Source organism: Polypterus senegalus, chromosome 6 (genome assembly GCF_016835505.1).
Source record: "Polypterus senegalus isolate Bchr_013 chromosome 6, ASM1683550v1, whole genome shotgun sequence".
In the NCBI taxonomy this organism is placed as follows: Eukaryota; Metazoa; Chordata; class Cladistia; order Polypteriformes; family Polypteridae; genus Polypterus; species Polypterus senegalus.
The window spans coordinates 1,434,975-1,459,574 of record NC_053159.1 but is presented as its reverse complement, the minus strand read 5'-3'; the positions used below and the strand labels follow the sequence as shown (position 1 = coordinate 1,459,574).

The window sequence follows — 24,600 nt, the reverse complement described above, 5'->3', positions numbered from 1 at the left end:
TATTCCCTCTATACACAGGGTGGCAGCATCCCTCTGGTGGAACTCCCATTTGTAAACCCACAGGGCACACTGGGAGCTGTAGTCCCGAGGGGCAGCCCTATTGGGGTACTGGAGTGCGCCAAGGGGAGCTGCAGGGGAACAACCCCTGTACCTTGGGGGCTTCCACCTGGCCTGGACATGCGTCTAAATCCCGGGTTCTCCCTTGACCTCTATGTCAAGGTGTCAGTGTCCGGAGGAGGTTGACAAGGTTGAAAAGTAAAAGAAAGGAAAGAAACAGAACAGAACTGAGCTGATTTGTGTGGTGCTAAAAACCTGTAGAAGGAATTGTTTAAATGAAAAACTTCTTTCCTTGAACCCGCAACTGGGTTGTGTTTGGGGTGCAGGTGCACCCCCTACAGGTCACACCCTCCATATTTCCCCAGTCTTGGCTCCTCTGTCGTGTCTCCAGGTTTCTATGTCCCGGTCTGTCTGTGAAGGTCCCATTGAAAGCAAAACGGGTGGCCGGGCACCATTTACTGCTCCACCTAGAGAGTTGCCCCACTCTGAGGTGGTCTTGTGCCCTCTGTGTGCTGATTGGCACTGCGCTGGTCTAGTAGACATCTTAACAGACAATGACGTTGTGTGCCACTATGCTGCGCCAGTGACTGACACCTTGTACTATAAAACTGTAAACTTTGAATTATGTCCATTTCTAATCACTTTACTCTTGGTAAATACATATGCTTTGTTAATATATGCATAGATATTTCTTGTTATATGTGTATTTGTGCCTTCTTAACATACATAATATTAAGATAATTCTTCTTATACGTGTGTTTTTACATCAGGATTCATAACGCTTCTATCTGTTTACTCCAGTAACAAATTACCACTCTTACTATATTATAAAGTTAAAAACTTTACAACTGGAACTCTAGAATAAGGATTGATAACAAATAGTTGGCACCAACCAGGAGCCCCTGTGCAGAGCATCCCATCACTGATTCGAGTAAAGTTAGGCAACCTGGGCAGCGAGTGGCATTCCTTTACCTGGCATGCTGCGCGGCTACGTGGATTTGTAGTTCGTCGCTCTTTTCCCTTCCATTCACGCCTAGGCTGCCGTGTCGCTTTAAGGAACTACGAATCCCAGAAAGCCCCTCGCCAGAAGAGGCGCGCAGAACTGCGCGTGCGTGTCCAGACGTGGCAACTGCATCATGGCTACTTGGATTTGCTGCGGGAGCAGGATGAGGGACACGAGAGCGCTTTTCTTCGTTCTTACGGTAAGTGGCTCGGTGTGCCGCGAGCGGGGCGCTGCAGTCTTTGTTTGAAGGCACTTCACGCCATGGCGGCCTGCGGGTCTCGCTCGTTAACCCAGCGTATCGCGTGGCCCGACACCTCCAAGATTGAGGGCGCAAGAAAGATCCGTGCCGCTCCTGCTAGTTAGTTAAGTTTTTGCAGTGGAGCTGCTGCATGCTGAAAGTTGAGCAAGTGTGGTAGTGGCGGCAGCAGCAGCGACAACTTGTGTGACATGCGACTTTGAGGGGTGCGCGGAACAAGTACTACTCGGTGAGCGCCGGGGAGAGCAGGACGCCGTGGGGTCGGGTCAGTTAGGCTCGTTACCGGGGGGGGGGAGGTCTCTTGGCGGCAGGTAGCTCTGAGCGCGGTTAGTCCGGTGGACTGGGGTGCGGGGCTCCGGAGCTCCGAGTCCGTGCATTAAGTGACCGACGGCGGGCGCCACTCGTGGCTGTGATTTCTTCAGCGCGCCTGTCGTGTCGATTCGCAGGCCCCTCCCACTTTCACAGTCGGACAGGTAGGGCGGCAAACTGCACACCTTTCAGGATGTCTCGCTCTCCTTTTCCGCCTTAGAAAACAAACAAGGGTGGGATTGCAGTCGCCGCTCTGCTTTTCTTGTGTAAACAGGGCGTTTTGTGCAAATCCAGTGTAGTATGTGGTGGTCGCTACCCTGGACTGTCAAGTTTAGTCGGTGGCAAAGCTTGGAGCAGACCGTAGCAGATGAAGCACAAAGCAAGGCCAAACACGGGGGACAAAGTAGTAAATTCACCTTGGACAGTGTGGTGGCCATAAACTTTTCTGTCCAATACCTTCTTGTTCATGATGGCGCTTGATGTGTGTGCGCCGGACATTTGAGTAAGAATTTCACGGCACTCTGCACCCCTGACAACATTCCTGCTAACTGGTGCGCCTTCGTCCTCCATAAACACAGTGGGACCCGAAAGTCAACTTACACTCATTGAGCAAATCCTTAGGAGCACACGATCCTGGGACTGGAGAGGACCTTCTGTTGGTATTTGTGCCACGGACTCCACAAGATGGTGGAAACAATCTTGGCGCACACTCTTAAGGATGTTGGCACTTTACTGGGCCGTGTAGTTGCTTCAGATGGCACCATTTCATTCTGAGATGGGTGCTGTGCAGGTGACGTTGGTTCTTTGTGCTTTGAAAGAACGTCCTCATGTGCGGGGAAACAACTGAAACCTTTAATGTACGGCAGGCTGCCCAGCAGGACATTAACTGATGAAGAAAACCTGAGCTCTGCTCTGCCTGGGTTATCTTATACAGTAGTAATAAATGTGATTTATATAGCGCCTTTCCCATGCTTTTAAAATTGGGACCCACTGGTATTTCACAAATCTCTTACCCTCTAGTCATACTGTGTGGAGTCTGGTAAGGATCTTAAGGTTCTTTCTGAAATCTTCACATGAATGAGTCTTTTGGGAGCCAAAAATGGTCACTCTGGGACAGATGTGATTAAGAGTGCCTGCTGAGATGTTGGCATCACACAATTTGTGCAGATGTGCCAGCTGCACATTCATGTCGCTGTTCCTCCTCATCCTCAGGGTGTCCTTCTGGGTTCAGATTCGGCCACTGAAGTCCTTGTCGTGTTCATGAAAGCAGTTGGCTTTGTGTCATGTTGAAGGTAGCCATCTGCAGATGGGCGAGTTGTGCTTATGGTCAGCAACAATACTCGACTTGGCGGCCATTGATTGGTACTAAAGGGCCCAAAGTTTGTCAAGAGAACATTCCCCACACCATTAGACCGCCATCGCCAGCAGTCTGGACCGTCGACACAAGGCAGGTTGGGTGCATGGATTCAAAATTCTGACCGTGCCATCTGTGTGCGTTGGCAGAAATCGAGATTCATCACACCAGGCTGTGCGTTTCCAGTCTTCGTCTGTCCAGTTGTGGTGACCTTGTGCCCACTGCCGCCTCCTCGGCTTGCTGTTCTTGGCAGGCAGGAGTGGAACTCGACGGGGTCTTCTGCTGTTGTAGCCCATCTGCCCCCAGGTGTGACATGTTGTGCGTCCTCAGATGCTCTACTGCCCCGTTGTACGGAGTGGTCCTTGGAGTTGTCGTAGCCTTTCTGTCGGCTGGCCGTTCTGCTCTGATCCCTCATTCTGTCCACACATCTGCTGCTCATTGAACGTGAACTGTGGACCCTTAGGGGGGTCCATGAATGGGTTTCAGGGGGTCCGTGAGGGTCAGATAAAAATGAAGATTTTTATTTCAGAATTAGGAGTGGCCGTTCCGTTTTTATAGATTGTTTACTTTAACGTTTAATAACACTTTATGTTTGAGACAATCAAATCTCGATAAATAAAGAACATTATATTCATGGCAGGCAAAGTTGTGTTTATGTGAGTATTTCTGGGGAAGGGGGTCTATAGCTTTCATCAGATTCTTAAAGGGGTCCGTGACTCAAAAAAGGTTACGAGTCACCGCTCTGAAGAGTGTTGTGCTTGAAAACCCCAGGAGGTCAGCAGTGCCAGGAAAACTCAGACCAGCCCGTCTGGCACAGTTGAAATCTCAGGGGTCACCTTCTGGTGTTTGGTGTGAGCATGAACTGAATGAAGCTCCTGACCTGAATTACGCTGCTGCCATCTGATTGGCTGATCAGGTAACCGTATGGATAAGCAGGGGGACGGGGGTCCTAGTCGTTTGTTCAGGGGGTCACCTAGCCTTCTCGTGCACCTCCACAGCTCTTGAGCCCTGCCTTGCTGGAATTTGGACCTCCTTGTGGTTTGGTGAAGCTCTTCACTTTTCAGATGAAGGCTGGTGGTGACAGTGGGCCATGCAGTGGTCTGCGCCCCTTTGGGGTGGGTGGGTTTATTTTTTGCTGCCATCATCTTCTTAGTGTTCTGCAATAAAAAAGGGAGTGTTAAGAAAACAGAAGGAAGTGGTGTGGGTGTCGGTGTGGGTGTGTGTGGATGAGTGGTCCTAATTCTTATCTATAGTCAGTTGTAATCCAATCACTCAGAGTTCAGTGAACTTGGCAGACTTTCCTTCGTAGACGCCATCATGAACAGCTCCACCAAAAAGAGCTCCTCACTGTGAGAGCCAATCAAAGGCCTCCGTGACCCTGGACCAGACTGAGCAGGTTTCCAGTTGCTACATTCCAGTATCCTGAGGAGTTGGCACAGAACCTTTGGCTCTTCTGTGTATGGCATCACCGACTCCACCAACTCCAACTGCACAGCCCTGCATGAGAGTTTAATAAAACAAAAACGACAATCCAGATAAAGTCGTGGCGGACAGGAGGGGGATTATGGGGAACACTTCACGTCAAGAGCAGAGCGCAGTGCATTGTGGGTGGAATGTGTGACACGAGATGCCGTTACGCCGTGCGGCACTCTGGATTCGGTTTGGGAGACTTCAGGCTGCAGAAGAAGGTGGAGGTCATCGGTCCCAGGAAGTGTCCCAGTCAGGCAGAGTCTGGTGACCGGACCCCAACACAGAGTTCCAGTTCCACGGACCAACAAACAATTAATCAAATGAACGCTCGGCTCGGGTTTTGATGACAGTGAGTGAACTCCGGCCTTCCAAGGTCTTACCTCCCGGCTCTTGAAGAACTTTGTAAGCTAATGGTTGGATTTTCTAGGTGGCCTCGTGTCTCTGTAGTGACGTCACCCCTGCTCTTGCATTGCTCGACCCACCCAGGAGTGCCCGATGTCTCGGTGGGCCCGCCGTTGCCGCTTGTGATGAGTTGGTGTCGAGTTGCCCCGTCATTTCTTCACACCAAATCAATTGCTAATTACCGTGTGGCTGAGTGGGCTCATTTTCCTCTCCCTGTGGTCAGCACTCAGACCTCGGGCGCCGCCAGCTCTAAGGGTGGGGTGGGGTGGGGGGGTCATAAATCTTCAGAGTCTCACTTGACAGGTTGGCGTTGATTTGCAGGTTCGGTCCCAGCTTTGTTTCTGCTGGTTTTTTTAACGGCATTGTGCTGCATTGGCACCCCACAGTGCTGGACTCGGGTTCAAGTCGGAGTCTTTGGGGGTATGCAGTCCTGATTTTTGAAGACTCATTTTCGGGGTCATTGTGTGAGGGTCGTTTCCCATCTTGATAGGCTTTGACTGTTTGAGACCCTCAGATAGACAGTTGGGCTGTCAAAGTGAGTGGCGGAGATGCTGACCGTCGTGTTGTGGCGACTCCTTCACTTCAGATTTCATGGTTTATTTGGCCGGAGTGACCCCACGTATTGCACGCCGCCGCTCTTGGTTATTAACAAGCGAGCATTAACGTTTATTTTTATTCATAGTCGCCCACCAGTTTACTTTCTAGCAGGTTAAGTGGCCCTCGTGGTTGTGATGTCACTCAGTGGTCCGGGTTCAAATTGTTTGCAGTAAATGATTTTCGCTTTGGGGGCAGATTATTCCCTGATTTTGTATGGCAGTTAATTCTGACACACAAGCCAAAAAGAATTCAGATTCCGATATTCCTAATGGAAGTAAGGACTTCACAGATTGCGTTCAGATTTGGGTTTCCGATTCTCGATGTTTCTGCTTTTTCTATTATAATTAATAACGTTTTAATTTTTTCTAGTGGCAGATTTGTAGAACATGAAGCGCCAACGATTCTTACACCGTTACTAAATGACGCAAGCGGATGGGGCACGTCACAAAAATGGGCCTGGCTGGGCGCACAAAGTGACGCGATGAAGTGGACCGCCGATACGGGCACACACCTGCCCTTGCCGCCATGGGTGAGTGAGTGTGGACTGGTAGGCACAAATGGCCAGTTTCTCCGTTTTCAGTTGAATCGACGACACAGTAAAGAGTGCAGGGGGCTGACGACTTTCCGAATCCACCGTCTTTGTACGTTCCATTCCGTTTTCTAAGCCCATTTAGCCCTCAGTTGGGTGGCTGGAGCCTATCCCAGCAAGCATAGGGAACAAGGCAGGAACAATCCCCGGACAGGGCGCCACACACCCACTAGGGCCAACTTGGCGACGCCAGTCTAGCTAACCTGCGTCTTCATGAGCTCCATTGACGCACGTCCTGTCCAGTAATGTCTGACTGTATGTACATCCGAGCTCCGTTGCAGATATCTGGACTGGTCTCTGCAATGCCATCTGATTGAACAAAACTGGTTGAGCTGCCAGCCATGTGTGAGTGCGGTGCTCTTTATTAATTATTTGTTAATGGGTCTTTCCTCAGTGTGTTAAGGAAAGAAGAACGCTGTGCCAGTCTCATGGCATATCGGGCACCAGCTGTCGTTCATTCACATTTCACAGCTCCCTTATTTTCATAAAGTCAAGTGTATTGCAGCCCCTTTAAAATGGGGTGCCAAGAACAACGCGGCAGGTCGGGTATCCGACTCTGACCCGGCAAAGGAAAGAAGGTGGCCGTGGCTCCCCCTTGAGAGCGCAGAGGGTCTCTCGAGGCTAACGGCAGGCTCCTTCCTTAAAGAGACGTCAAACAGCTGCTCATGCCGCTGTGTCAGGCCGCCGCTCCTCCTCCTCTTCCTCTTCCTCATGACTCTTCACACCGCACAGGCCGCCGTCTTCTTTTCCTTTGTTGCCACGCCCTTCATCGCACCTCCTTTAAGCTCCTTCGCCATGTACGCCCACCCGCCACACTCACAGGTCGAGATGCCACACAAAGTTCAAACTTCTCAAAGAGCATGAGGGGGGGAATGGAGCGAATGTTATGGCGTGCGACTTTGGCTGCTCCCACTCTATGGTGACGACAAGTCTGAAGGACAAGTGTGTGATTTTGTGGAGTCTTCCGCTCTCCAGCGTGTTTGGCTGCGTTCCCATTGCCAGGCTGGAGTGACCCCAATGTGACGCGAGTCTGAGTGGACACAGAAATCCGATTTGAGTTTCTTAAACGTCTGGTCCTCGATTGGCTACACATCCAGTTGGTGGTCATGTGACTTGAATGAGAACGGTCAGGTCGGAGTTTGTGTGATGTTTTGTTGTTTTGTTTCGCTGTCATCATCGGTCAGCCTGGCGGCACAGCAGAACAACAATGGAGGAGAGCATCGGCTGTGACAACAGACTCCGTTCCACCATCGCTGGCTCCCTTCTCGTACCCAAACATCTCCTGGAGCCTCAGCGCCAGCAAAAGTGAGCCGTCTGGCTTTTTCACCTTTTCGACCTCATCATGTACAGCTGATGAACTAGCTGGCCACAAGTGCCGCCTCCATTTTGTTTGTTTTAATACTGCGAGTCGTCTCACAAATGTGATGTTTTTTTATGGTTTATGACTCCGCTGACTCGTCCACAAACGTATCCATGAGTGTGTATCCAGCAGGGGGCGCTAGCGCCCCTGTGGGAATGAGTTCTTTTGTAATTGAGGTGTGTTACGTAACCTGAAACTATATTGATATGATATAAAAAGGCGATACGGCGGTGAGAAATAACTTTGCTTTGTTTAACGACAGTTTACATGGCATAACAGACGAAGGAAGCCGCGACAAGACCTTCAGGTAGTGGGGGCCCAGTGTGTTAAGTCCGCCATTTTTGTCGCTGCTTTGGAAGGATTTTGTGGATCGGATGGCGTTCTCTCCCATCCGTCCGCCAGCTTCAAAGGTGTGCCGGGCAAAGTGCCAAGGCTTTATACTCTTCCTTCATGTGCAGGGTGAATCATGCCATTCCAAACAAGGCCAAGAGAGGAGATGGTGTCGTGCTGACTTTGACACTCAGAGATGAATACAGTGGTCCTCAGTTGTCCCCAACTTGTCTTGTCTTCTAATGCTTGCCCAGCAGTTCTTATACGGTGACCCCCTGTGTGCTAAATCCGTGTCCACTGTGCATGTGAGTAGAAAGAAAAGTAGATTTTTAAAATATTTTTGTACAGAGGGCGGCACGGTGGCGCAGTGGGTAGCGCGGCTGCCTTGCAGTTAGGAGACCCGAGTTCGCTTTCCAGGTCCTCCCTGTGTGGAGTTTGCATGTTCTCCCCATGTCTGCGTGGATTTCCTCCCACAGTCCAAAGACACGCCGGTTTGGTGCACTGGCGATCATAAATTGTCCCTAGTGTGTGCTTGGTGTGTGGGTGCCTTGTGGTGGATGTGTTCCTGCCTTGCGCCCTGTGCTGACTCCAGCAGACCCCTGTGGTCCTGCGTTAGGATATAGCGGGTTGGGTAATGGCTGGCTGACTGACTTACAGTGACATATTAAACTTATGTTACAGTGTGCCGTTCTGGAGGACAGAGACGCTCACATTGGAGTTTGGTACAGCGGGTCACTTGTACCCGTGAATGGGAATCGTCAAGACGGGCAAATCTGACCTGAGCAAAAGATCAGAACTGGGCAGAGAATCCTGTAGTCCTGCAGTCCCCTCGCCAATGTAATTACCGAGATACGCTGACGTTGACTTGCACCCGTGTGTGTGTGTGTGTGAGAGAGAAACGCAGAGCCACAAAAAGGTTTGGGGATCAACCCCGCATACTTGGGGGAAAAATAAGGACGACGTTGTAGAGAAGTCGAGTTGTCTCTCCAGTCTGAGTCCAGTGCAGGACTAAGTGGGATACTGGTGTGTTTATAGAGGACAGACAGGAAGAGGCTGCACCTGGAAGTGAGGTAAGGGGTGGGATTGGCTGGGCGGTCTCTGCAGGACCTGGAGGTGGACGTAGGTTGTCTTTTCTCCTGTGGATCTGTAGAGAAGGAAAAATGGAGTTAGGGTTCGGTTAGGGTTAGGGTTCACCCAGCCCATCAACTGCCTCCCATGTGCCCGTGTGTGACAGTCTATGTGTTTGTATGCGTGTGTATGATTAGCCAGACTGTGTGTGAATCTTAGGGTCTTCTGGCATCGCTAAATGAGCACCCCTGGCACCGAGAAAGCGTTTTAAAATGTGCGATCTCCCATTAATGGCGGCACGCGGGGAGTTCATCTGGATTTGAAGGGGCAGAGCATGTGCCAGCTATGAAGATGCATTCGATTTGAGATGGTGTGGCTGTCATTACTGTTCCAACTCCTACACAGAATGTTGGAGGGACTCGTTAAGAGGCCGGAATTCTCTCCCCGTTGCTTGCTTCCCGACGACGTGGACGATACAGCAGGGTGCATACGCATCATTCATTACACGCCAGCTGTCACAAAATAACCAAACGAAACCACAAGACTAATCCGAGGCTGGACAAGATGCGTGAACATCACGTTACAAACTTCACCGTCGAGCACAAGCCCCCCGTCAGGTGAGAGCCCCCAAAGATCCCTGCACGTCACTCCAAAGACCTGGCAGCATCGCCCACTGCGCCCTCTCTGAAGATGGGGACCCCGTCTCTTTACTGAAACCTGACGGTGGGTGTTTGTTGATCCGTGTTGGTCTCTTTATTATAGATGGATAGATAGATACTTTTTATATTACGCAATATCAATATGTCCGTGCGTGCATCGCTCGTCTTTTTTATAGCGTTGAGTTAATCGCAATACACACGAAGATAAAACGTCATTTCCTGCTTTGTGAGTGACTTACTTGTTTGTTCTTTTTCTGTCTGTCTGATGCATGCGGAGTTCTTTACGTGACGTGACGTTAAAGCTGCTCGCGTCTTTGTCCCCCTAATGCGACTCCAAGAAGCAGACCGTGACTGCCCTCCGTCTTCATCCTGGTCCACCGCACACCGCCAGGGCTGGACATCGTCACGCTAACGAGACCACATCCTCACACAGGGGGGTCTCGCCGCGCCGACGGCACACGTTAACCGACCCGGCGTGTCTTTGGTCTTCTGATAGTCGCTTGGTGGGTTGTTTCTTGCACGTGTCGTGTATTTTGTTTGTTTGGCGAGGTGACTTTGTAGTCGTCGTACTCTCGCGGTTTATTTTTAATCTTTCTACTCACCTTGGTGCCTTGGAGGTGTCGATTGGGAGGAAGGAGAGCGGTCATCTGCAGAGAATGGCGTTACTGTGGCCCAGTCTGAGCCTCTTACAGCCTTCAGGCCGTCGCTGGTGACACCAACAGCAGTCGTCAGACGTGCCAGCGTACCCCACTCTCCTGTGTCCTGGCCATGTGTCACACACACTGTATTTGTATGTTAGGCCCACTGGCTGGGCCGTCGTGTCATGGCAGCTCCTCCTGTGTAGTTGGCACGTTTGCTTGTCGTTCACTCGGACGTGCCAGTGGCTCAGGTGTGTGACGTAAGCCATTTTGGGTGATTGCTGGCTTCAGATTCTCTCCTTGGACAGAGAATTAGGCGACAGACTAAATAAATAAATAAAGAGAGCCAGTGAGCGGCAGGGAGGGAAGTGGCCGAAGTCATTCAAGTGCTCCATTCCTGTGGCTCGGCTATAAAGGGGGTGTCCGGACGCACGGACCGCAGGTAACGCAAGTACGTTAAAAATGAGCAGACACGATAAGTAAGCCCATCCTGTCCCAAAGAAGTCGTCGTCTGTCCTTAAAACAGAGAAACGTCCCACCCAACTTCAATTCTGGATCCGTTTGCTGTTTTCATTTTAGTGGCCGCTTCAGTTTGTGTGTTTTGTATTCAGGACGTTCCTCTTTTACGCGTCCCGTTGGCCACCTGATCCCCAGTAGTCGGCCCAATTGAGCAAACGTCCCTCACGCCCCCACCGTGACAAAGTAATCAATAAAATGAAATGTGCTGCTGCTGCAGCCTTCAAAATAGTTAGGCCAATCCCAGAATGCACCTGGATGTTAGGCCACGCAGGTTTTGACCCAATGGCAGCAGGCACACAATCCCAGTAAAGCTTCCCGTCGTTTGCACAGCCTTCCCGGCCCTCGTGCGCGCCTTTAACGTGTTTGTGTGGTGACGTTCACTTCGCGCTGTAACTTTACACTGCGGACCCCAAGCCGGTGACGCCCTGAGCCTCGTCCTTGGTGTCCGCTCGACTTTCAGATCCTCCTCCAGTCCCCAAGTTCCTCTCGATGGTCACCAAGGCCTGCCTGGCTCAGGGTCTTTGCAGTCCCCCCAAAGGTCAGGCCTGCACTTGTTCGGGTTCGAGTGGCCGCTCTGTTGTCCAAGGAACGCTTCACACGGCACAGGCACCGCTTTTATACCAACGGGGGGCTTGTAAGGTAGTCGACCGGAGTTGGGACCCCAGCAGTCGATCCTCCACATTTAACTTTCACAACTTTGCGTGATTTTATCCGTCACCTCGTTTTGACTTTTGCGCTGGCATGGCGCCACAGAGAACGAGGGGCACAATGTGTGCAACTTTGAGGAGCGGCTGGTGTCCTACTGGGCGCTTTTCCAGACTCGTTCACCCCACCGCATGACCCCCCCCCCCAAGCGTAGTGCAAGTCCACAAGCGTTCAGAGTCAATTGGTGTTGGGTAAACTTCGTGCCACTGTTGGTCGTGGGCTTGGCATTCACAAATCGATGTTTTTTTCTGTTGCTCCGGGGGTCTAACGTGGGTAAAGCCTGACCTCGCCCTCGATTCGCATGCCGCCACTGTAGGTGTCCGGAGCACGTTGTGTAAATCTTGGACTTTGCAGAGTCGTCACTGAAGATCTGCTCAATGCTGGTCTGTCCCCTTCTCGCCCCCCCGTTTGTCACACGTCACCCCTTTATAATGGAGTACGTTTACAGAAAGCCGGCTGAGCCCCCAGGTTTGCTCGTTAGATTTTCTGTTCCTCGATTCCACCTGCTGTGAGGTGGTGTGATGCCACTTTGACATGGCGTCCCCTGTCAGTTGGTCTCCCGTGTGTCCCTTCTGCGTGACGCTGCCGCCGCCCGACCACTTGTTTGTTTTGTCGTCGTCCTTTGCGGCCCTTTAGCGGCTAATGGAGGCCGTCTGCCGTTCAGTTTCTGTGTCACAATCACATTAGGTGACTGCCCTGCTGAAGTGGCAGCAGCATTAAGTCCTCCGGCATTGTGACTTCATTGCGCTCTGGCTGAGCGACTGTTGCAGTGTGACAGCCACTGAATAAATAATGACGTGACATTCCCAGAACGTGGCCTCTACCTTGATGTTGAAACGCTGCGCTGCTGACCTGGCGGTTTGTAACTGAAGGCGGAAACGCCGATGACACCGTGACAGTGACAGTGAAGTGTAAGAGCGTGTGCACCAGGACAGTAAAGAGGGGCACGGCGGGCACTTTGATTATTTGCTGTGCGTAGCCCCCTTTCAGGACTTTATCCTCGATGGGCTCTTCTTACTGCACTTCATTCAGGCGTCTGACGTGAGGCGAGTCAACCAAGTGACAGCTCTGTGTGTTCTGAAACGTTAGACCCCTGTAATCGACCAGCACGGTGGTCACCTCCCTCTGACGGGCGGTCCCATGAAGTGGACTGATGATGATCAAGAATGTGGTGGGCCATCTACAGCTGACAGTCACTTGCGTGCCCGGTACTCTGACTCTGATAACCTGAGTGGAGATGTTGGCGTGAATAGCAGTGAGTCAATGGGGGGCTCTGATCGGGGGGTCTCGAGAGACTGAGCCAAGGGTCTGAGTGTCTGATTAAAAACCAACATCCAGGCCTTTAATGACCTCGTGGGCACGGCCATCAGCGGTGTGTCTGTCTGGGTGTCGACCTCGTCATCGACAGGTTTACTGACCTCGGTGGTGACATTCAGGTGACTCTTCATATGAAGTCATTGGGAGAGCATGGGGGGTCATGAGGTCACTGGGGAGGGGTGTGTGGTGCCCCCGATATCTGCAGAAGGATGAAGGTCCAAGTCTTTAGAGTCCTGGTGCCCCCTTATATGTTTGTGAGACATGGACACCATCCAGTGACCTGCGACGAAGACTGGACTCCTCCATGTGGGTCTCTTCAGAGGGTCCTCTCTTGGGGGTGGGGGGGCCGCTGGTTTGACTTTGTGTTGCTCATGGTGTCCTGAATGTGGCACATAACCTGCATTGTGGAGGAGCGTCAGTTATGGCACTACGGCCATGTGATGCGATTACCCGAGGGTGACCTGAGCTCACAGGACCCTCATTGTTGAGGACCAGGCCAAGGGGATGCCCACATAACACCTGGCTTGAGGTAGATAGAGGGTCATTTAATGGGGGGTGGGGCTGGACCGCGTGTCTGCCTGGGGGATTGTTTCATCGTGTGGTGGGTGTGGTAGCACGCTGTACCAGTGTAGGCTCCCTGACTTGACACCTCTAAAATTCAGATAGCAGATTCGTCTGGCATGCCCACCCCTAGTGTGCCCCTCTGATTACCAGGCGCTGCTGTTAAGGTCACACTTACTGTAAACTCTCTCCTCAATCTCGGACTGCGCATTGAGTTTGTTGTGCTGCCTTTTAAAGCCCAGCGGCCCCCCAGGTTCTCCCCTTCCATTAAGATGCCTCAGGCGCCGGAGGTAAAAGTCACTGCTGTCATCGTGTAAAGTTCAGGTGGCATTCCTTCGCCTGGCTGTCACAAGCTTCCTCTGTTTGCCCTTTTTAAACAATTTCAAGGCACTGCCGTCCTGTCATTTTCTGTTTCTGCCACCTTTGAAGGAATATCGTCAAATGCCAACATGTTGGCGCACTTCACTTCTCCTTTTTAAGGTCGCTTCCTGCACCTCGAGACAGATGGGGACGACCCACGGAGAAGGGGTCCGCTTTGGGAAAAGCCATCCGTGTGAAAGGACCTCATGTGCTGAAGTTTAAAGATATTTATAAAGTGGGCACCAGCAAGAGCGAAGAGTGTTTACATGGATTCACTCCCATGCCCTGCGTGTGCCTGTGTGTCTGAACCTCTCTTGCCTGGCGCTGTTCCTCTGGCGTGTGTTCACGTAAAGCCCACTCCTCGGACTCTCACGGCGTCCCACTCACCTCCTGTCCACTTTTGTGCTTCCTGTCTTTGGAGGCGACTCTCAGTGTGCCTCCTGCGCCTTCACTCCTCCTCCTCCTCCTCCTCGTGGGTCTCCAAAACGAAACCGACCAATCGGATCGCTCGAAGGAACTGGACACACACGCAGACCTTAGCGTTTCGTTAAGTAGAAGGTGGATGGATGGCCGTTATCAGGTTGGGTCAGGTGTCTGTGGTGTCTGTGCCCATGTGTGTGTCTGGAGTGTCTGCGTGTCTGTGCCCATGCCCGTGTGTCTGAGGTGTCTTGTGTGTATGTGCCCGTGTGTGTGTGTCTGGAGTGTCTGCATGTCTGTGCCCATGCCCATGTGTGTGTGTGTCTCGAGTGTCTGTGTCCATGCCCATGTGTGTGTCTGCGTGTTAATTCAGGTTTTTCATATTAAGGGACCCTAAGTGGCAGACTGCGTCGCACCTGAGGCTAGAATTGAAGGTCTGAATTTGGCGAACACGTATAAGAAGTGAGGCAGTACTCAGGGATCGATTAGTTTATAATTTATTTGTCCCTAAGGGGAAATTACAATTTTACAGCAGCTTAAAAAAGGAAAACTTATAACAATATCCCCTCACCGGCCACTTTATTAGGTACGCCTGTTCAACTGCTTATTAATCAGCCAATCGCATGGCAGCAGCTCCGTGCATTTCGGCCAGTCGACGTCGCCAAGACCGAGCATCAGAAGGGGGCCGAAGTGACTTCGGAGGTGACGTGGCTGTTGGTGCCAGACAGGCTGCTCTGCTGGGATTTTCACGCACAGCCATCTCTAGGGGTTTACAGAGAGGTGTCCGCAAAAGGAAAAATATATCCAGTGAGCAGCAGGTCTCTGCTGGGTGAAAATGCCAGAGGGGCTCGAGCCGATAGAAAGGCGACAGGAACTCAAATCGGCACTCGTTATAACTGAGGTGTGCAGAAGAGCAGCTCTGAGCACACGGCACGTCGAGCCTTGAAGCAGATGGGGGGCTACGGCAGCAGGAGACCACAGCGGGTGACAGGCCACTGAGACTACAAGTCGCACCAAAACTGGACAGTAGATCTGAGATTTGAGAAACGTCACCTGGTCTGCTGAGTCTCGATCTCTGCTGCGACATTCAGATGGTCGGGTCATCGACGTCAAAGCAGGGGTCCATCCCGTCTTGTGTCAACTATTAAGGGTGCTGGTGCTGGAGGTGTCATAGGAAGGAACGTTTCCAGCATCCTGCCAAATCTACAACCACAAAGAACTGAGGCAGCTGTGAAGACAGAAGGGGGTCCAACCCGGGACTAGGAAGGTGTACCTAATAAAGTGGCCTGGAGTGTATATTCCAATGTGGGCGAGACGTTTGAGGTGCTCCCTGTGCGTGTTGCCCGTTATTTGAATGTGCTCACTGATTCAGCGCAGAAGCTGAGGTCCCCCATGACGGGCCAGCCGCGCCCAACCTGTCTGATCTTTTACTGTTTGTTTTAATTGCATGTCGCCGAGTCCGTGTGATCTTCGTAGAGGCGAGGCGCTGACCGCTCAGAGGTGTTCTGGTGCCACCTGTGGAGATGTGAGAAGTGAGTAGAATGTGACGTTTGTGAAGTGACAGCAAGGAGCGACCAAGGCAACAGGAAGCTTTCTGTCCTGGGAGTCTTCATTTGTGTTACTGGTGATCATGCCAGCGTTTGGCGCTACAGCCATGATGTCCGTCTATACATCGCCCACCGCAGCTCAGTCAGTGCGTTTTTACTGTTACTGATCGTTTAATCCTTCAGATGATGGGGGACACTGGCAGACACGGCCCTTTACACAAATGAGATTCTCTGTGCCCACAGAGCGCGGACCCCGGTGCACGTTTCAAACCTGCTTAGGGTTTCTTAAGCGTGCTAAACGGCGTCACCAGGCAGACCCGCCTTGCTGCTTTTTGACCTTTGAACACAGAGGACGTGAGGCGACTGCTCACCTCGCTTTTAAATCTGTTGATGCGCCACGAACCCAGTGAACCAAACTAAAGTGTGGTGGCCTTCAAAGCTGGCGTCGCGTCATGTCACCTGACTCCTGGTCCGAGGAGATGCCAAACATGATGACTGCAGGGGCCGATTACATGACCGCAAACTGCAGGGCACGACAAATGAGCCGACGCCACACCGACCTCTCCGCACAGATTCTCGTTTCCAGAGCATGGCGACTTCACGTCTTCCTCTGATAAGGTACCACATGAGAGGGTGGGCATCAAACTAGTAAAAGTGGCAGTTCAGGGTGTAGAATTGGCTCAGACACAGGAAACACAGGGTGATGGTGGGAGGAGCCTCATCAGAATTGGGTGACGTTAAGAGTGGTGCCACCCTGCCCGCACTCTCTTGTTCACCTCTCTGTCTCACTCTCCATTGCTTTGGACAGATGAACCCAAGGATTTCGATTGGTCGACCGTCACCCCCTTCCTCCATCTTCCTCTCTTTCTCACACGTGCACTCCGTCGTCTTCCTGCTCTCCATTGCGCACCTCCACCTCCCCATGATGTCATTGGCACTCATCGCACTCCACCTGTCTGCCCTCCTCTGTCCAGCACCATGCAAACAGCAAAGGGCTCCGAGCCGATCCTCGATGTCACCCCACTGTCACCTTGAGCCAGGCTGTCGTTCCTACCACACGATACCCTGTGCCACCCTCCTATACCAACTTCCTCATACAGGAGCAGAACTCGCCTCTTGGCACCCTGGCATCTCTGATTCCTCAAACACGCAGTGTAATTCCCTCGGACCTTCTCTGCACTTCTCCATCAACACTCTTAAAGCAAACATGGCACCTGTTGTACCCTTTCCTGGCATGCATATACAAAACACAGTAAATATCCGATAAAAGTACAAATGTGTCTGAACGCCCAGCAGGGTCACTTGGGTTAACACAGCGGTGGTCTCCAGTCCTACACGGCGCCACCCGTCTGCTCTTCACACTGGCGCTTCTCCTCGCCAGTCTGTAGAAGTTGTATGTCTTGGGAGGGGTGACTTGGGGTCAGAGCGCGTGGCATGAAACAGCGCCATCTAGGCTGTGATGGCGGGCTGAAGAGGCTTCAGTTCACATCCAGTGCAGTAATCGGGCAGAACCCCTCCATATGGCCCCCCCGCCCCCCCTGGTGTTTTCAGCCCTCTCAGTTTCTTCATTTCTTTTTGACCTCCCCGAGGGTGTAAGTGAAACACGACACACGCCAATCTGCTGGGTGCCCGTGCTGTGTCAGCACACCGAGTGTTGATCCTGGAGCCAAGTGAATATGCGCTGTGATTGAATTGGCAGATTGGGTTTTCACATTCTGGAGAAATCCATCGTGCCGCTCTCGTCAGCCTGTCAGGTCTGAGGTGCCTTGGCACTGATGACGTGCAGATAACGCTTGGCGCCCATGTGCCGCAGTGTGGTGTTAACGTATTTATTTGTATTTCACAGTCGCGCCAATCAGAGCGCCTCATATGCAGAGCAGCGCAGGTTTGCTCAATCAGCTGGAAAGAATGAAACGGGCACACAGACTCCTGAACTGGCATAGCTAGCACTTGGTAGACTGGTACTGCGCCCGAGTCGCCCCCTGCTGCAGAGGGTTGTCTCCAGCCGCGTGCCCCCGATACCCGTCTTTCACATTTACATTCATTTACTTCTGTGAACTTTGTCAGGTTTCAGAGACTTTGATGCCGTTGAAGATTAATCACCAAACTCTGAAAGTGACGCTCCTCGCCAGTGCTGGAACGTGCAGTGCCACAGGGTGGTGGCGGGCAAAGCGTCTGCCGTTTGTCTTCTCTGTCTGTGATTTGATAAAGCAGCCTGTGCTCCTTCACATCTCATTTTGTAGAATAATGGCGGCTGCCCTCTTCATCTTACCTTAATCTATCTGGCCATCTTCTAACACGCCAGCCAGCCAGCCTTCCATCCTGGGTTTGTAGGTCCATCTTCTCTTAAGTCCTCCTGCTGCTCCAAAACCAACATCCGTCTCTGTTGGCGACATCACTTCCAAAGTCCCCAACATCCCCAAACTGTTCAGGACTCCTCAGACCTCCTGTGACCCCCCTCCTGTAAATGGCTGACCTTTCAGACCTGCACACTCGACTCAATTCCTTCACATGTTCTTCAGTCCCTTTCTGCCCCCAAGGGTCCCCTACATCCACTTTGAGTGCCTCACCGACCTCTGGTGTCTTCAAGGGGTCTCGTGTGATCTCCGCCGTCCCTTTTGCCGTTCCAGTCCAAGACTTCAGAGCGCAGGGTCCTCTCAGAGGTCCACTGCTTGTGGTCTCCAATCTTCTCGAGCGACTCCTCTCTATCAGCCCGGGGCGGCAATGAGGCGATCGCACCTGCGGCTGCTGCAAGAGAAAAAAAAGGAGAGACGAATAAGAGAGGAGGTTCAAGGATGGGACGATGAGCGGGCAGGAAGGAAAGAAAGAAAGAAAGGGAGGGCGAGAGAGAGGGCAAGTTGGTGCAGAAAATCAAAGCAGGTGGGTGGCAATAGGGGGCTGCGCTCAGGAGGGGCTGTGGGTCGCTGCTGTTGAGCATCTTGGCAGCAGGGCTGACTGTTACTCTCTGGCGGTGCTTTCACCCGGTGGGACCAATGGCAGCGGTGGGAGTACTGAGCCCCCGCCCCAGGTGGAGCAGGGCTCCGTGGTTGCCTGCGGATGGCGTAGGATTGGCAGCGGGGACACGGGCAGGATGAGATGAGTGTTGGCACCTGCTGGTCGACGTCTCTCCGGGCCACAAGGTCCAAATAGGACAAGCCGGAGAGTTTTAACGGACGGCACCAGGGCTTGTGGGTTTTATGCGAGTTTCTTTCCTGCCAGATGCTTTTCACCTCATTTGAATGGTTCTGTTTATTGGATTGTAACCTCCGCCCGCCGTTCCCTTTTTTTATTTTGTGGATTCTTTATTTATTGACCTTTTGAAGCAGTGCACTTTGGGACTCTGTTTGTGAATTGTTTTTACCAAAAGCACTGTCTCACCTTCCCCTTTGCTTGGTGTGTTTGGTCCTCATCTGCTCAGCTCAAGGTGTCGGGTTCAAGAGGGAGCGTCACACTCGGTCCTCGACCTTTCATCAGCTTTCGCTGCTGCCAGTCTCTGTGAACCACCCCTTGCTTGTTGCTTCCCTAAATTAGCTTGGAATCGGCAGTTGAGCGTTGGATTGGTTCAAGTCCTGTCCCGTCACTCTGATCCTTTTGTCTCTCCTGTTCTAACTCCTTGTCTTCTCCTCAGTAGTTCTCCACTGGTGGGCCTCAAGGATCAGAGTTGGATCCTCTTCTCATTACTCCCTACATTCGCTCTTTAGTCTCCGTTGGTTCTTCTCATGGCTTCTCCTGCCACCTCCGTGCTGACGATCCCCAGATCTGGCACCCCACAAGTCTCCAGCTGTCTCTCTGCCGTCTCCTGGTGGATGAATTGTCTCCACCTTAGACTTGACCCTTCAAAGTCAGATATCCTGTACTCGCCTTCGGGGTCTCCTCCGTTGGCCACATTTGGACTCTTGGCGTGACTCTGGACACCTCGTCTTATTCACTGAGTGTATTTCTTTACTGACCCAACACGTTGTTTCTTACTTCGTAATATTCTGAGGATTCGACCCTTCCTCACTGATTATACCGCCTGCTCTCTCAGCTGGACTTTCACAACTCGTCCTTCATCTGCTATCTGACCTCTCCAGCTCCTCCAGAACGCGGCTGCCCGACCGCTGTCCTCTGTTCCTGCTACTCGTCTTCTTCAGTCTCTTCATTGGCTTCCTGTGGCAGCAAAGGTCCCGTCCAAAAACTCCTGCCTTGACCTCTGAGTGGTCCTGCTGCTCCGTCTCTCCTTCATGAAGTCTCCATTCTGCTGACCATCAGCCCTCCTCTTCCTCTTCTTGCTGTGAAGATGTCTAATGATCTCCCTTTGCCCCCCAGTTTCCTCCTGTTTATGCCCGCCTTTCCATGAAATGTTCCTTGGAGTCTCCTGGACAGGACCGCTCCTTGTGCTCCGCACACGTGTGTGTGTTTGTCTCGTTGCTGTTCGAGGACTCCGACTCTCTTGTTTGTTTTTTCCTTTTTGTTGTTTTTGATCTTTGCACCTTCTAACCCTTCTGGTGTGACTTTTTGCTTTGTAAGTCACCTTGGATAAAGACATAATAAGTGTACAGATTAGGGTTACTGTGCGGCAGACTAAAGGTGCCATTTAACGGCTGACTTGACGCGTTGGGAGTCGAGTGAATTGTCGACTTGTGTGTGCCAGCGGCAGACTGGCACTCCCCGGCACTCCCCAGACTGGCACTCCCCGATCTTGTCAGCGGGTTCACTCCAACAATAAGACTTGGAACGAAACACCCAGACGATGGAAACCCTCCTGTAGGAGGACCAGGATCGAGTAGACGTGTGCGGCACCAGACGGGGCTCATCAGGCACGCGGGTTTGGGTTTTCTGGGTCGTGTGTTTTAATCGATTCTCGTCTACCGGCCTGAAATTAAATGACGACTGGTGGCTGACTGGTCCACAATAATCCCCCCTACCTTTGTCACAGTGTCCCCGAGGGGTTGAGAGTCCCGCAAATTAAAATGTACAGTCACTTGCCTACAAGAGGATCAAAGTACTGATTGATGTCAGAAGAGAATTCAACTTCATTTCCTTTCTGAAATCAGCAAACAACACTTTGCTTTGCGCAGAACTCGACGAAGTGACAGCCTGCAGTGACATTTCGAGCACCGTTTTTTTTATTATTATTACTTTCATAAAATGCTGGTATGAAAATTGCAGAAGGGATTATGTCCTCGGGAACGAGACAAGCGGATTGTGCGCTGAAATTGATGTGAAGAGACCCTCGAGTGGTCCGTCCATGGGGGGGCCGAAGGTGGATTCTTCTAAGTAAATGGAGCGCACTATATACACTACACTGTTGGTGGGAGGGGGTCCAGCCGGTCGATGTCCTTCTTATGTATGTGGCCTCCTTAGCATTCTGTTCACCGCCATAAAAACGTGGAAACTGTGTAACTGAAATGCGTCGATAGCGACGCATCAGCGTAGAGGCGGCAGCGTCGAGCTGAATCAGATTTTGTGTGCAGCCCACCGTCATTCGCGACTGTTGACACCCCCGTGTCTTTGCACATTTTTCTGTTGCTTGACTGTGACACGCAGGATCAACATGTCCCTTGTGTCATTGTGGGCTGAGTGACTTCCACACTCCTCCTCACGTGAACATCGGCAGTGCTTGGGGGGCTGACAGCCTTGCTGCCTTTTTGCCTCTCTAAAGCTTCACGCGACCGAATTCACCGTACGTATCCTGGTGGTTTGGTGGTCCCGTGCTGTTAGCTTCTCTTTCACTGTCGTCACGATCACTTGATTTCACTGATGGTCCTAAACTGGCGTCACAGCTTCTCATTGACACGCCGCTAATAATAAATATTGACGAGTCACCATAGAGTGGCTGAGCACGGAGAAACACTTCTGTTTTTTTGTTATCCACTAGATGGCAGCACAGTGCCGTCCCGTGTGGTGCTTGGGCCTCATGCCGTAAAGCGGATCGTTACACGTCACCCCGAGCCTGAATGGCCGCTGTCTTCAGGTCGAGGGTAAGGGCACGTCCACCATTGAGGTGCCAACTGGGTCGCCCCTTTTAATAGGCACAGAGTTCAAAGGTGCGCAGCAGAAAGATGAGGCATCATCACCTGCAAAACTGCAGTGACGTCAAGCAAAGCGCAGGTCACACTGGGCAAGTCGGAGCTCCGTCTGGTGGTCTGCTTTTCCTGCACTGACTCGACCCCGGCTGGGAGCATCTTGGCTTTGTAGTTACTGGACAGGAAGGGGCGGAGTCAGGTGTCCTGTCTGGGCTGTGGGTGGAAAAAATGAATGAAGGCTGAGCTGAGGGCGCCGACCATTAAATGGGGCTTTGTGAAGAACGAACGAAAAATCGATCATGTCAAGCAGTACGGGCCGTTGGCAGTACCCGTCAGTGCCTTGGCTGCCGTTTTCAATGGTGACCTAATATTAAAATATCACTTTCTAAGAAAAACGTGACAGTTTTTGGGAGAACCCAAACTTGTGGACGCCAGTGTGTATATATCACTAGTTTTATATTGTTTAAGTAGATTGTTGTTCCAGAACATAGGACTCCTCCCGGCGTCGGTGTGACCCCACATCAGTTTCTGGTGCGTGTTGCAGTCTGTAGACTTGATGAACTCCTTCCGGCTGCCAGTCCTCGTCTGGCCTAAAAACTTGGCAGGTCTATGAGTTTGTCAGGGTGGCTCTCGTAGAACGAAGAAGGCGCAGGCCGCTCTGAATGAAAGCATCTACCCTGAACCCTCTAAAAGAGCGACGTCTGGACACTTCTTGAAAGTAGCAGGGCTGTGTCCTCCTTCATCGTCTTTGTCTTCTGCATCGTCTTCATCTTCAATGTCTTCTTCGTCTTTGTCTTCTGCATTGTCTTCTGCGTCTTCATCTTCTTTGTCTTTGTCATGTTCGTCTTCTCATCTTCATCATCGTCTTCATCTTTTCGTCGTCTTCATTGTCTTCATACTACAGAGGTGGGCCTGGACTTTGGTGTTGTGTTTGTAAGACAGAGAGTCGAGCTTGAGGATCACAAGATTAATAAATAGCAGAGTGTTGGATAATGGGGGCATGAAACTGGAGACGCTCTCCTGTACTTAAAGTCCTATCGAGTGATTTGTCGTTTTTATTTTTATTTCTTCTCCAGATTCTTTTTGCTGCCTTTCTGGATGCATTGAAGGTTTCACCATTGATAGAAAAGGTCAGCGAGCACAAGGACTTCAAAAAGCTTCTGAGGACTCGGACCAACGTTCTCATCCTCTACTCCAAATCAGGTGAGTGTTTCCAACTTTTCAAGTTTCATTTCAGTGCGTTTCTATGTTTGGACACGGGTCCGGAGAACATGCGTGTGCTTGGCAGGAAACGGCCATTTCATGCACAGAAACGTGTGAAGGTAAAACACGAAAAGCTGCAAGGAAGGCTGGGGGTCCCACAACCCATCCAGGAAAACTCTGTTTAGTGACGACAGGACAACAGGAGAAAAAAAAAAAAACGAAAATCCCAAAACTAAATGAGGCCTCAGCAGAACGTCCACTTGTGGATGATGCAGAAGAGCTACGGTCTCGTCTCTGGCTCACGTATCACGTCTTTTTACGTATTCTGTATTTTTACAGGTAGTCCCCGGGTTACGGACATCTGATATACGAACGGGACCGCAGCTGCGACGCATGCACCACAGTAACTGCTGGTCTGTCATCTTCGGCCTGGGGACGCTGCAGGCGGTGGCTGGAGGGGGGTGATTTCGCTGCCACGCAGTGTAGCATCCCTTGGGTGGCTCCCAGTGGCAAGCGGTTTCACTGCCTGCCCACCACACACAGCTGCCCCGTTCATTCTCGGTGAAGCGGTGACCCTGTTGTGCCTGGTCGTTACTAGCATTGTTGTGTGCATCGGATGGCTGCCTATTGAATGGAGGTGGTGATGGGCGATTCACTACCCGCCTTTGGCCGCACCGTGTTCGTTCTCGGTGGGCGGACGCTGCAGGCAGCATACAGTAGTGGAGGTGACTGTGAGGTGGGCTGGTGATGAACCCCCCCCTCGATGCCCCCATTCATTCTCAATAGCAAGCCTGCTTGTACCGTTACGTATGTCTCTTGTCAGTACATCAGACGTGTTGACGACGGGTGCCTTCCTGCTGTGATAGCGTGGACTGTGCTGTGCAGAAGAGCTCATCTTAACCTTTTGTCTTCACTGCTAACTGAAGGTGGTACTTTACCTGAACATTAATACAGTAGCAAGGAACCATGAAATCATCAAAAATACACCTGTACGTATAATAATAATAATAATATGACCATTTTTTTTGGTTTACCCATATGAATGACTCATCCGTATGTCTGAGTATACGAGAAAGTCGAGGACAGGTCTTTGAAATGTTATTTTGCACGTTTGGTTTGTCGTATATTTTTGATTGTTTTCTCCTTCCTATTTTTCTTTATTTCCAACTCTTTATGAATTTCTGATTTCCGTGTGTTTTGTGTGATTTTGACGCCGCAGCTCAGGGGTCGTCCCCGAGCCTTTAGGAGCCTCAGCGCTGGTGCCGTGGCATTGACTGTTCACTCGCGTTTGTTCAGCTCCCCTTTGGATTTTGAATTTTCTGGATATTTTCAAAGTGCTCTCTTCTCAGTCTCCCTGATTTCAGACTTGGGTTTTTTTTTTTCTTTAGGTTTGCCCTTTGACCCTTTTTTTTTTAAATCTCAGCGTTGTAACATTTTTTATTTTCCTTTGAAATCGTTTTCGCTTTTGTTAATAAACTCTTACATGGCAGGCAGGGTGGTGTAGGGCTTAAGACTTTGGACTTCAAACCCTGAGGTTGTGGATTCAAATCCCACTACTGACACCAGTGTGTGATGGTGAGAGAGTCGCGCCACCGGCCTGTGCACCAGCTGGGAAAACAAAAGAAATGAAACCAGTTGGATCCCAAATGTTGTAAGTCTCTTTGGATAAATGATAAGTACTGATAATATCTTAGTAGTGCGCTCAGTTTTACATTGGAGGACAGCAAGGCTGCATTCCAAGTGGCATATTGTGCCATGCATGAAGCTCAAGGTGCGCGGAATAAGAACAGGAGCGCCACACAAGAGTAGACCGGCACATTCACCAGTGACCACTCAGCTGCTCAGTGCCCGCCCTGTGTGCCCTCTCACAG

At 51.3% G+C, this 24,600-nt stretch overlaps 1 protein-coding gene across 1 annotated transcript in view; it reads left to right on the top strand.

Annotated features, from left to right (window-relative positions):
* Positions 1–1,160: 1,160 nt before the first annotated feature.
* Positions 1,161–24,600, top strand: part of pdia5 (protein disulfide isomerase family A, member 5) — a 97,319-nt gene continuing 73,879 nt past the window's right edge. Inside the window, exons 1-2 of the mRNA XM_039755223.1 lie at positions 1,161–1,259; positions 22,603–22,729. Coding sequence (XP_039611157.1) covers positions 1,194–1,259; positions 22,603–22,729 — 193 coding nt within the window. The 5' untranslated portion in view covers positions 1,161–1,193. The remainder of the gene's footprint in view (positions 1,260–22,602; positions 22,730–24,600) is intronic.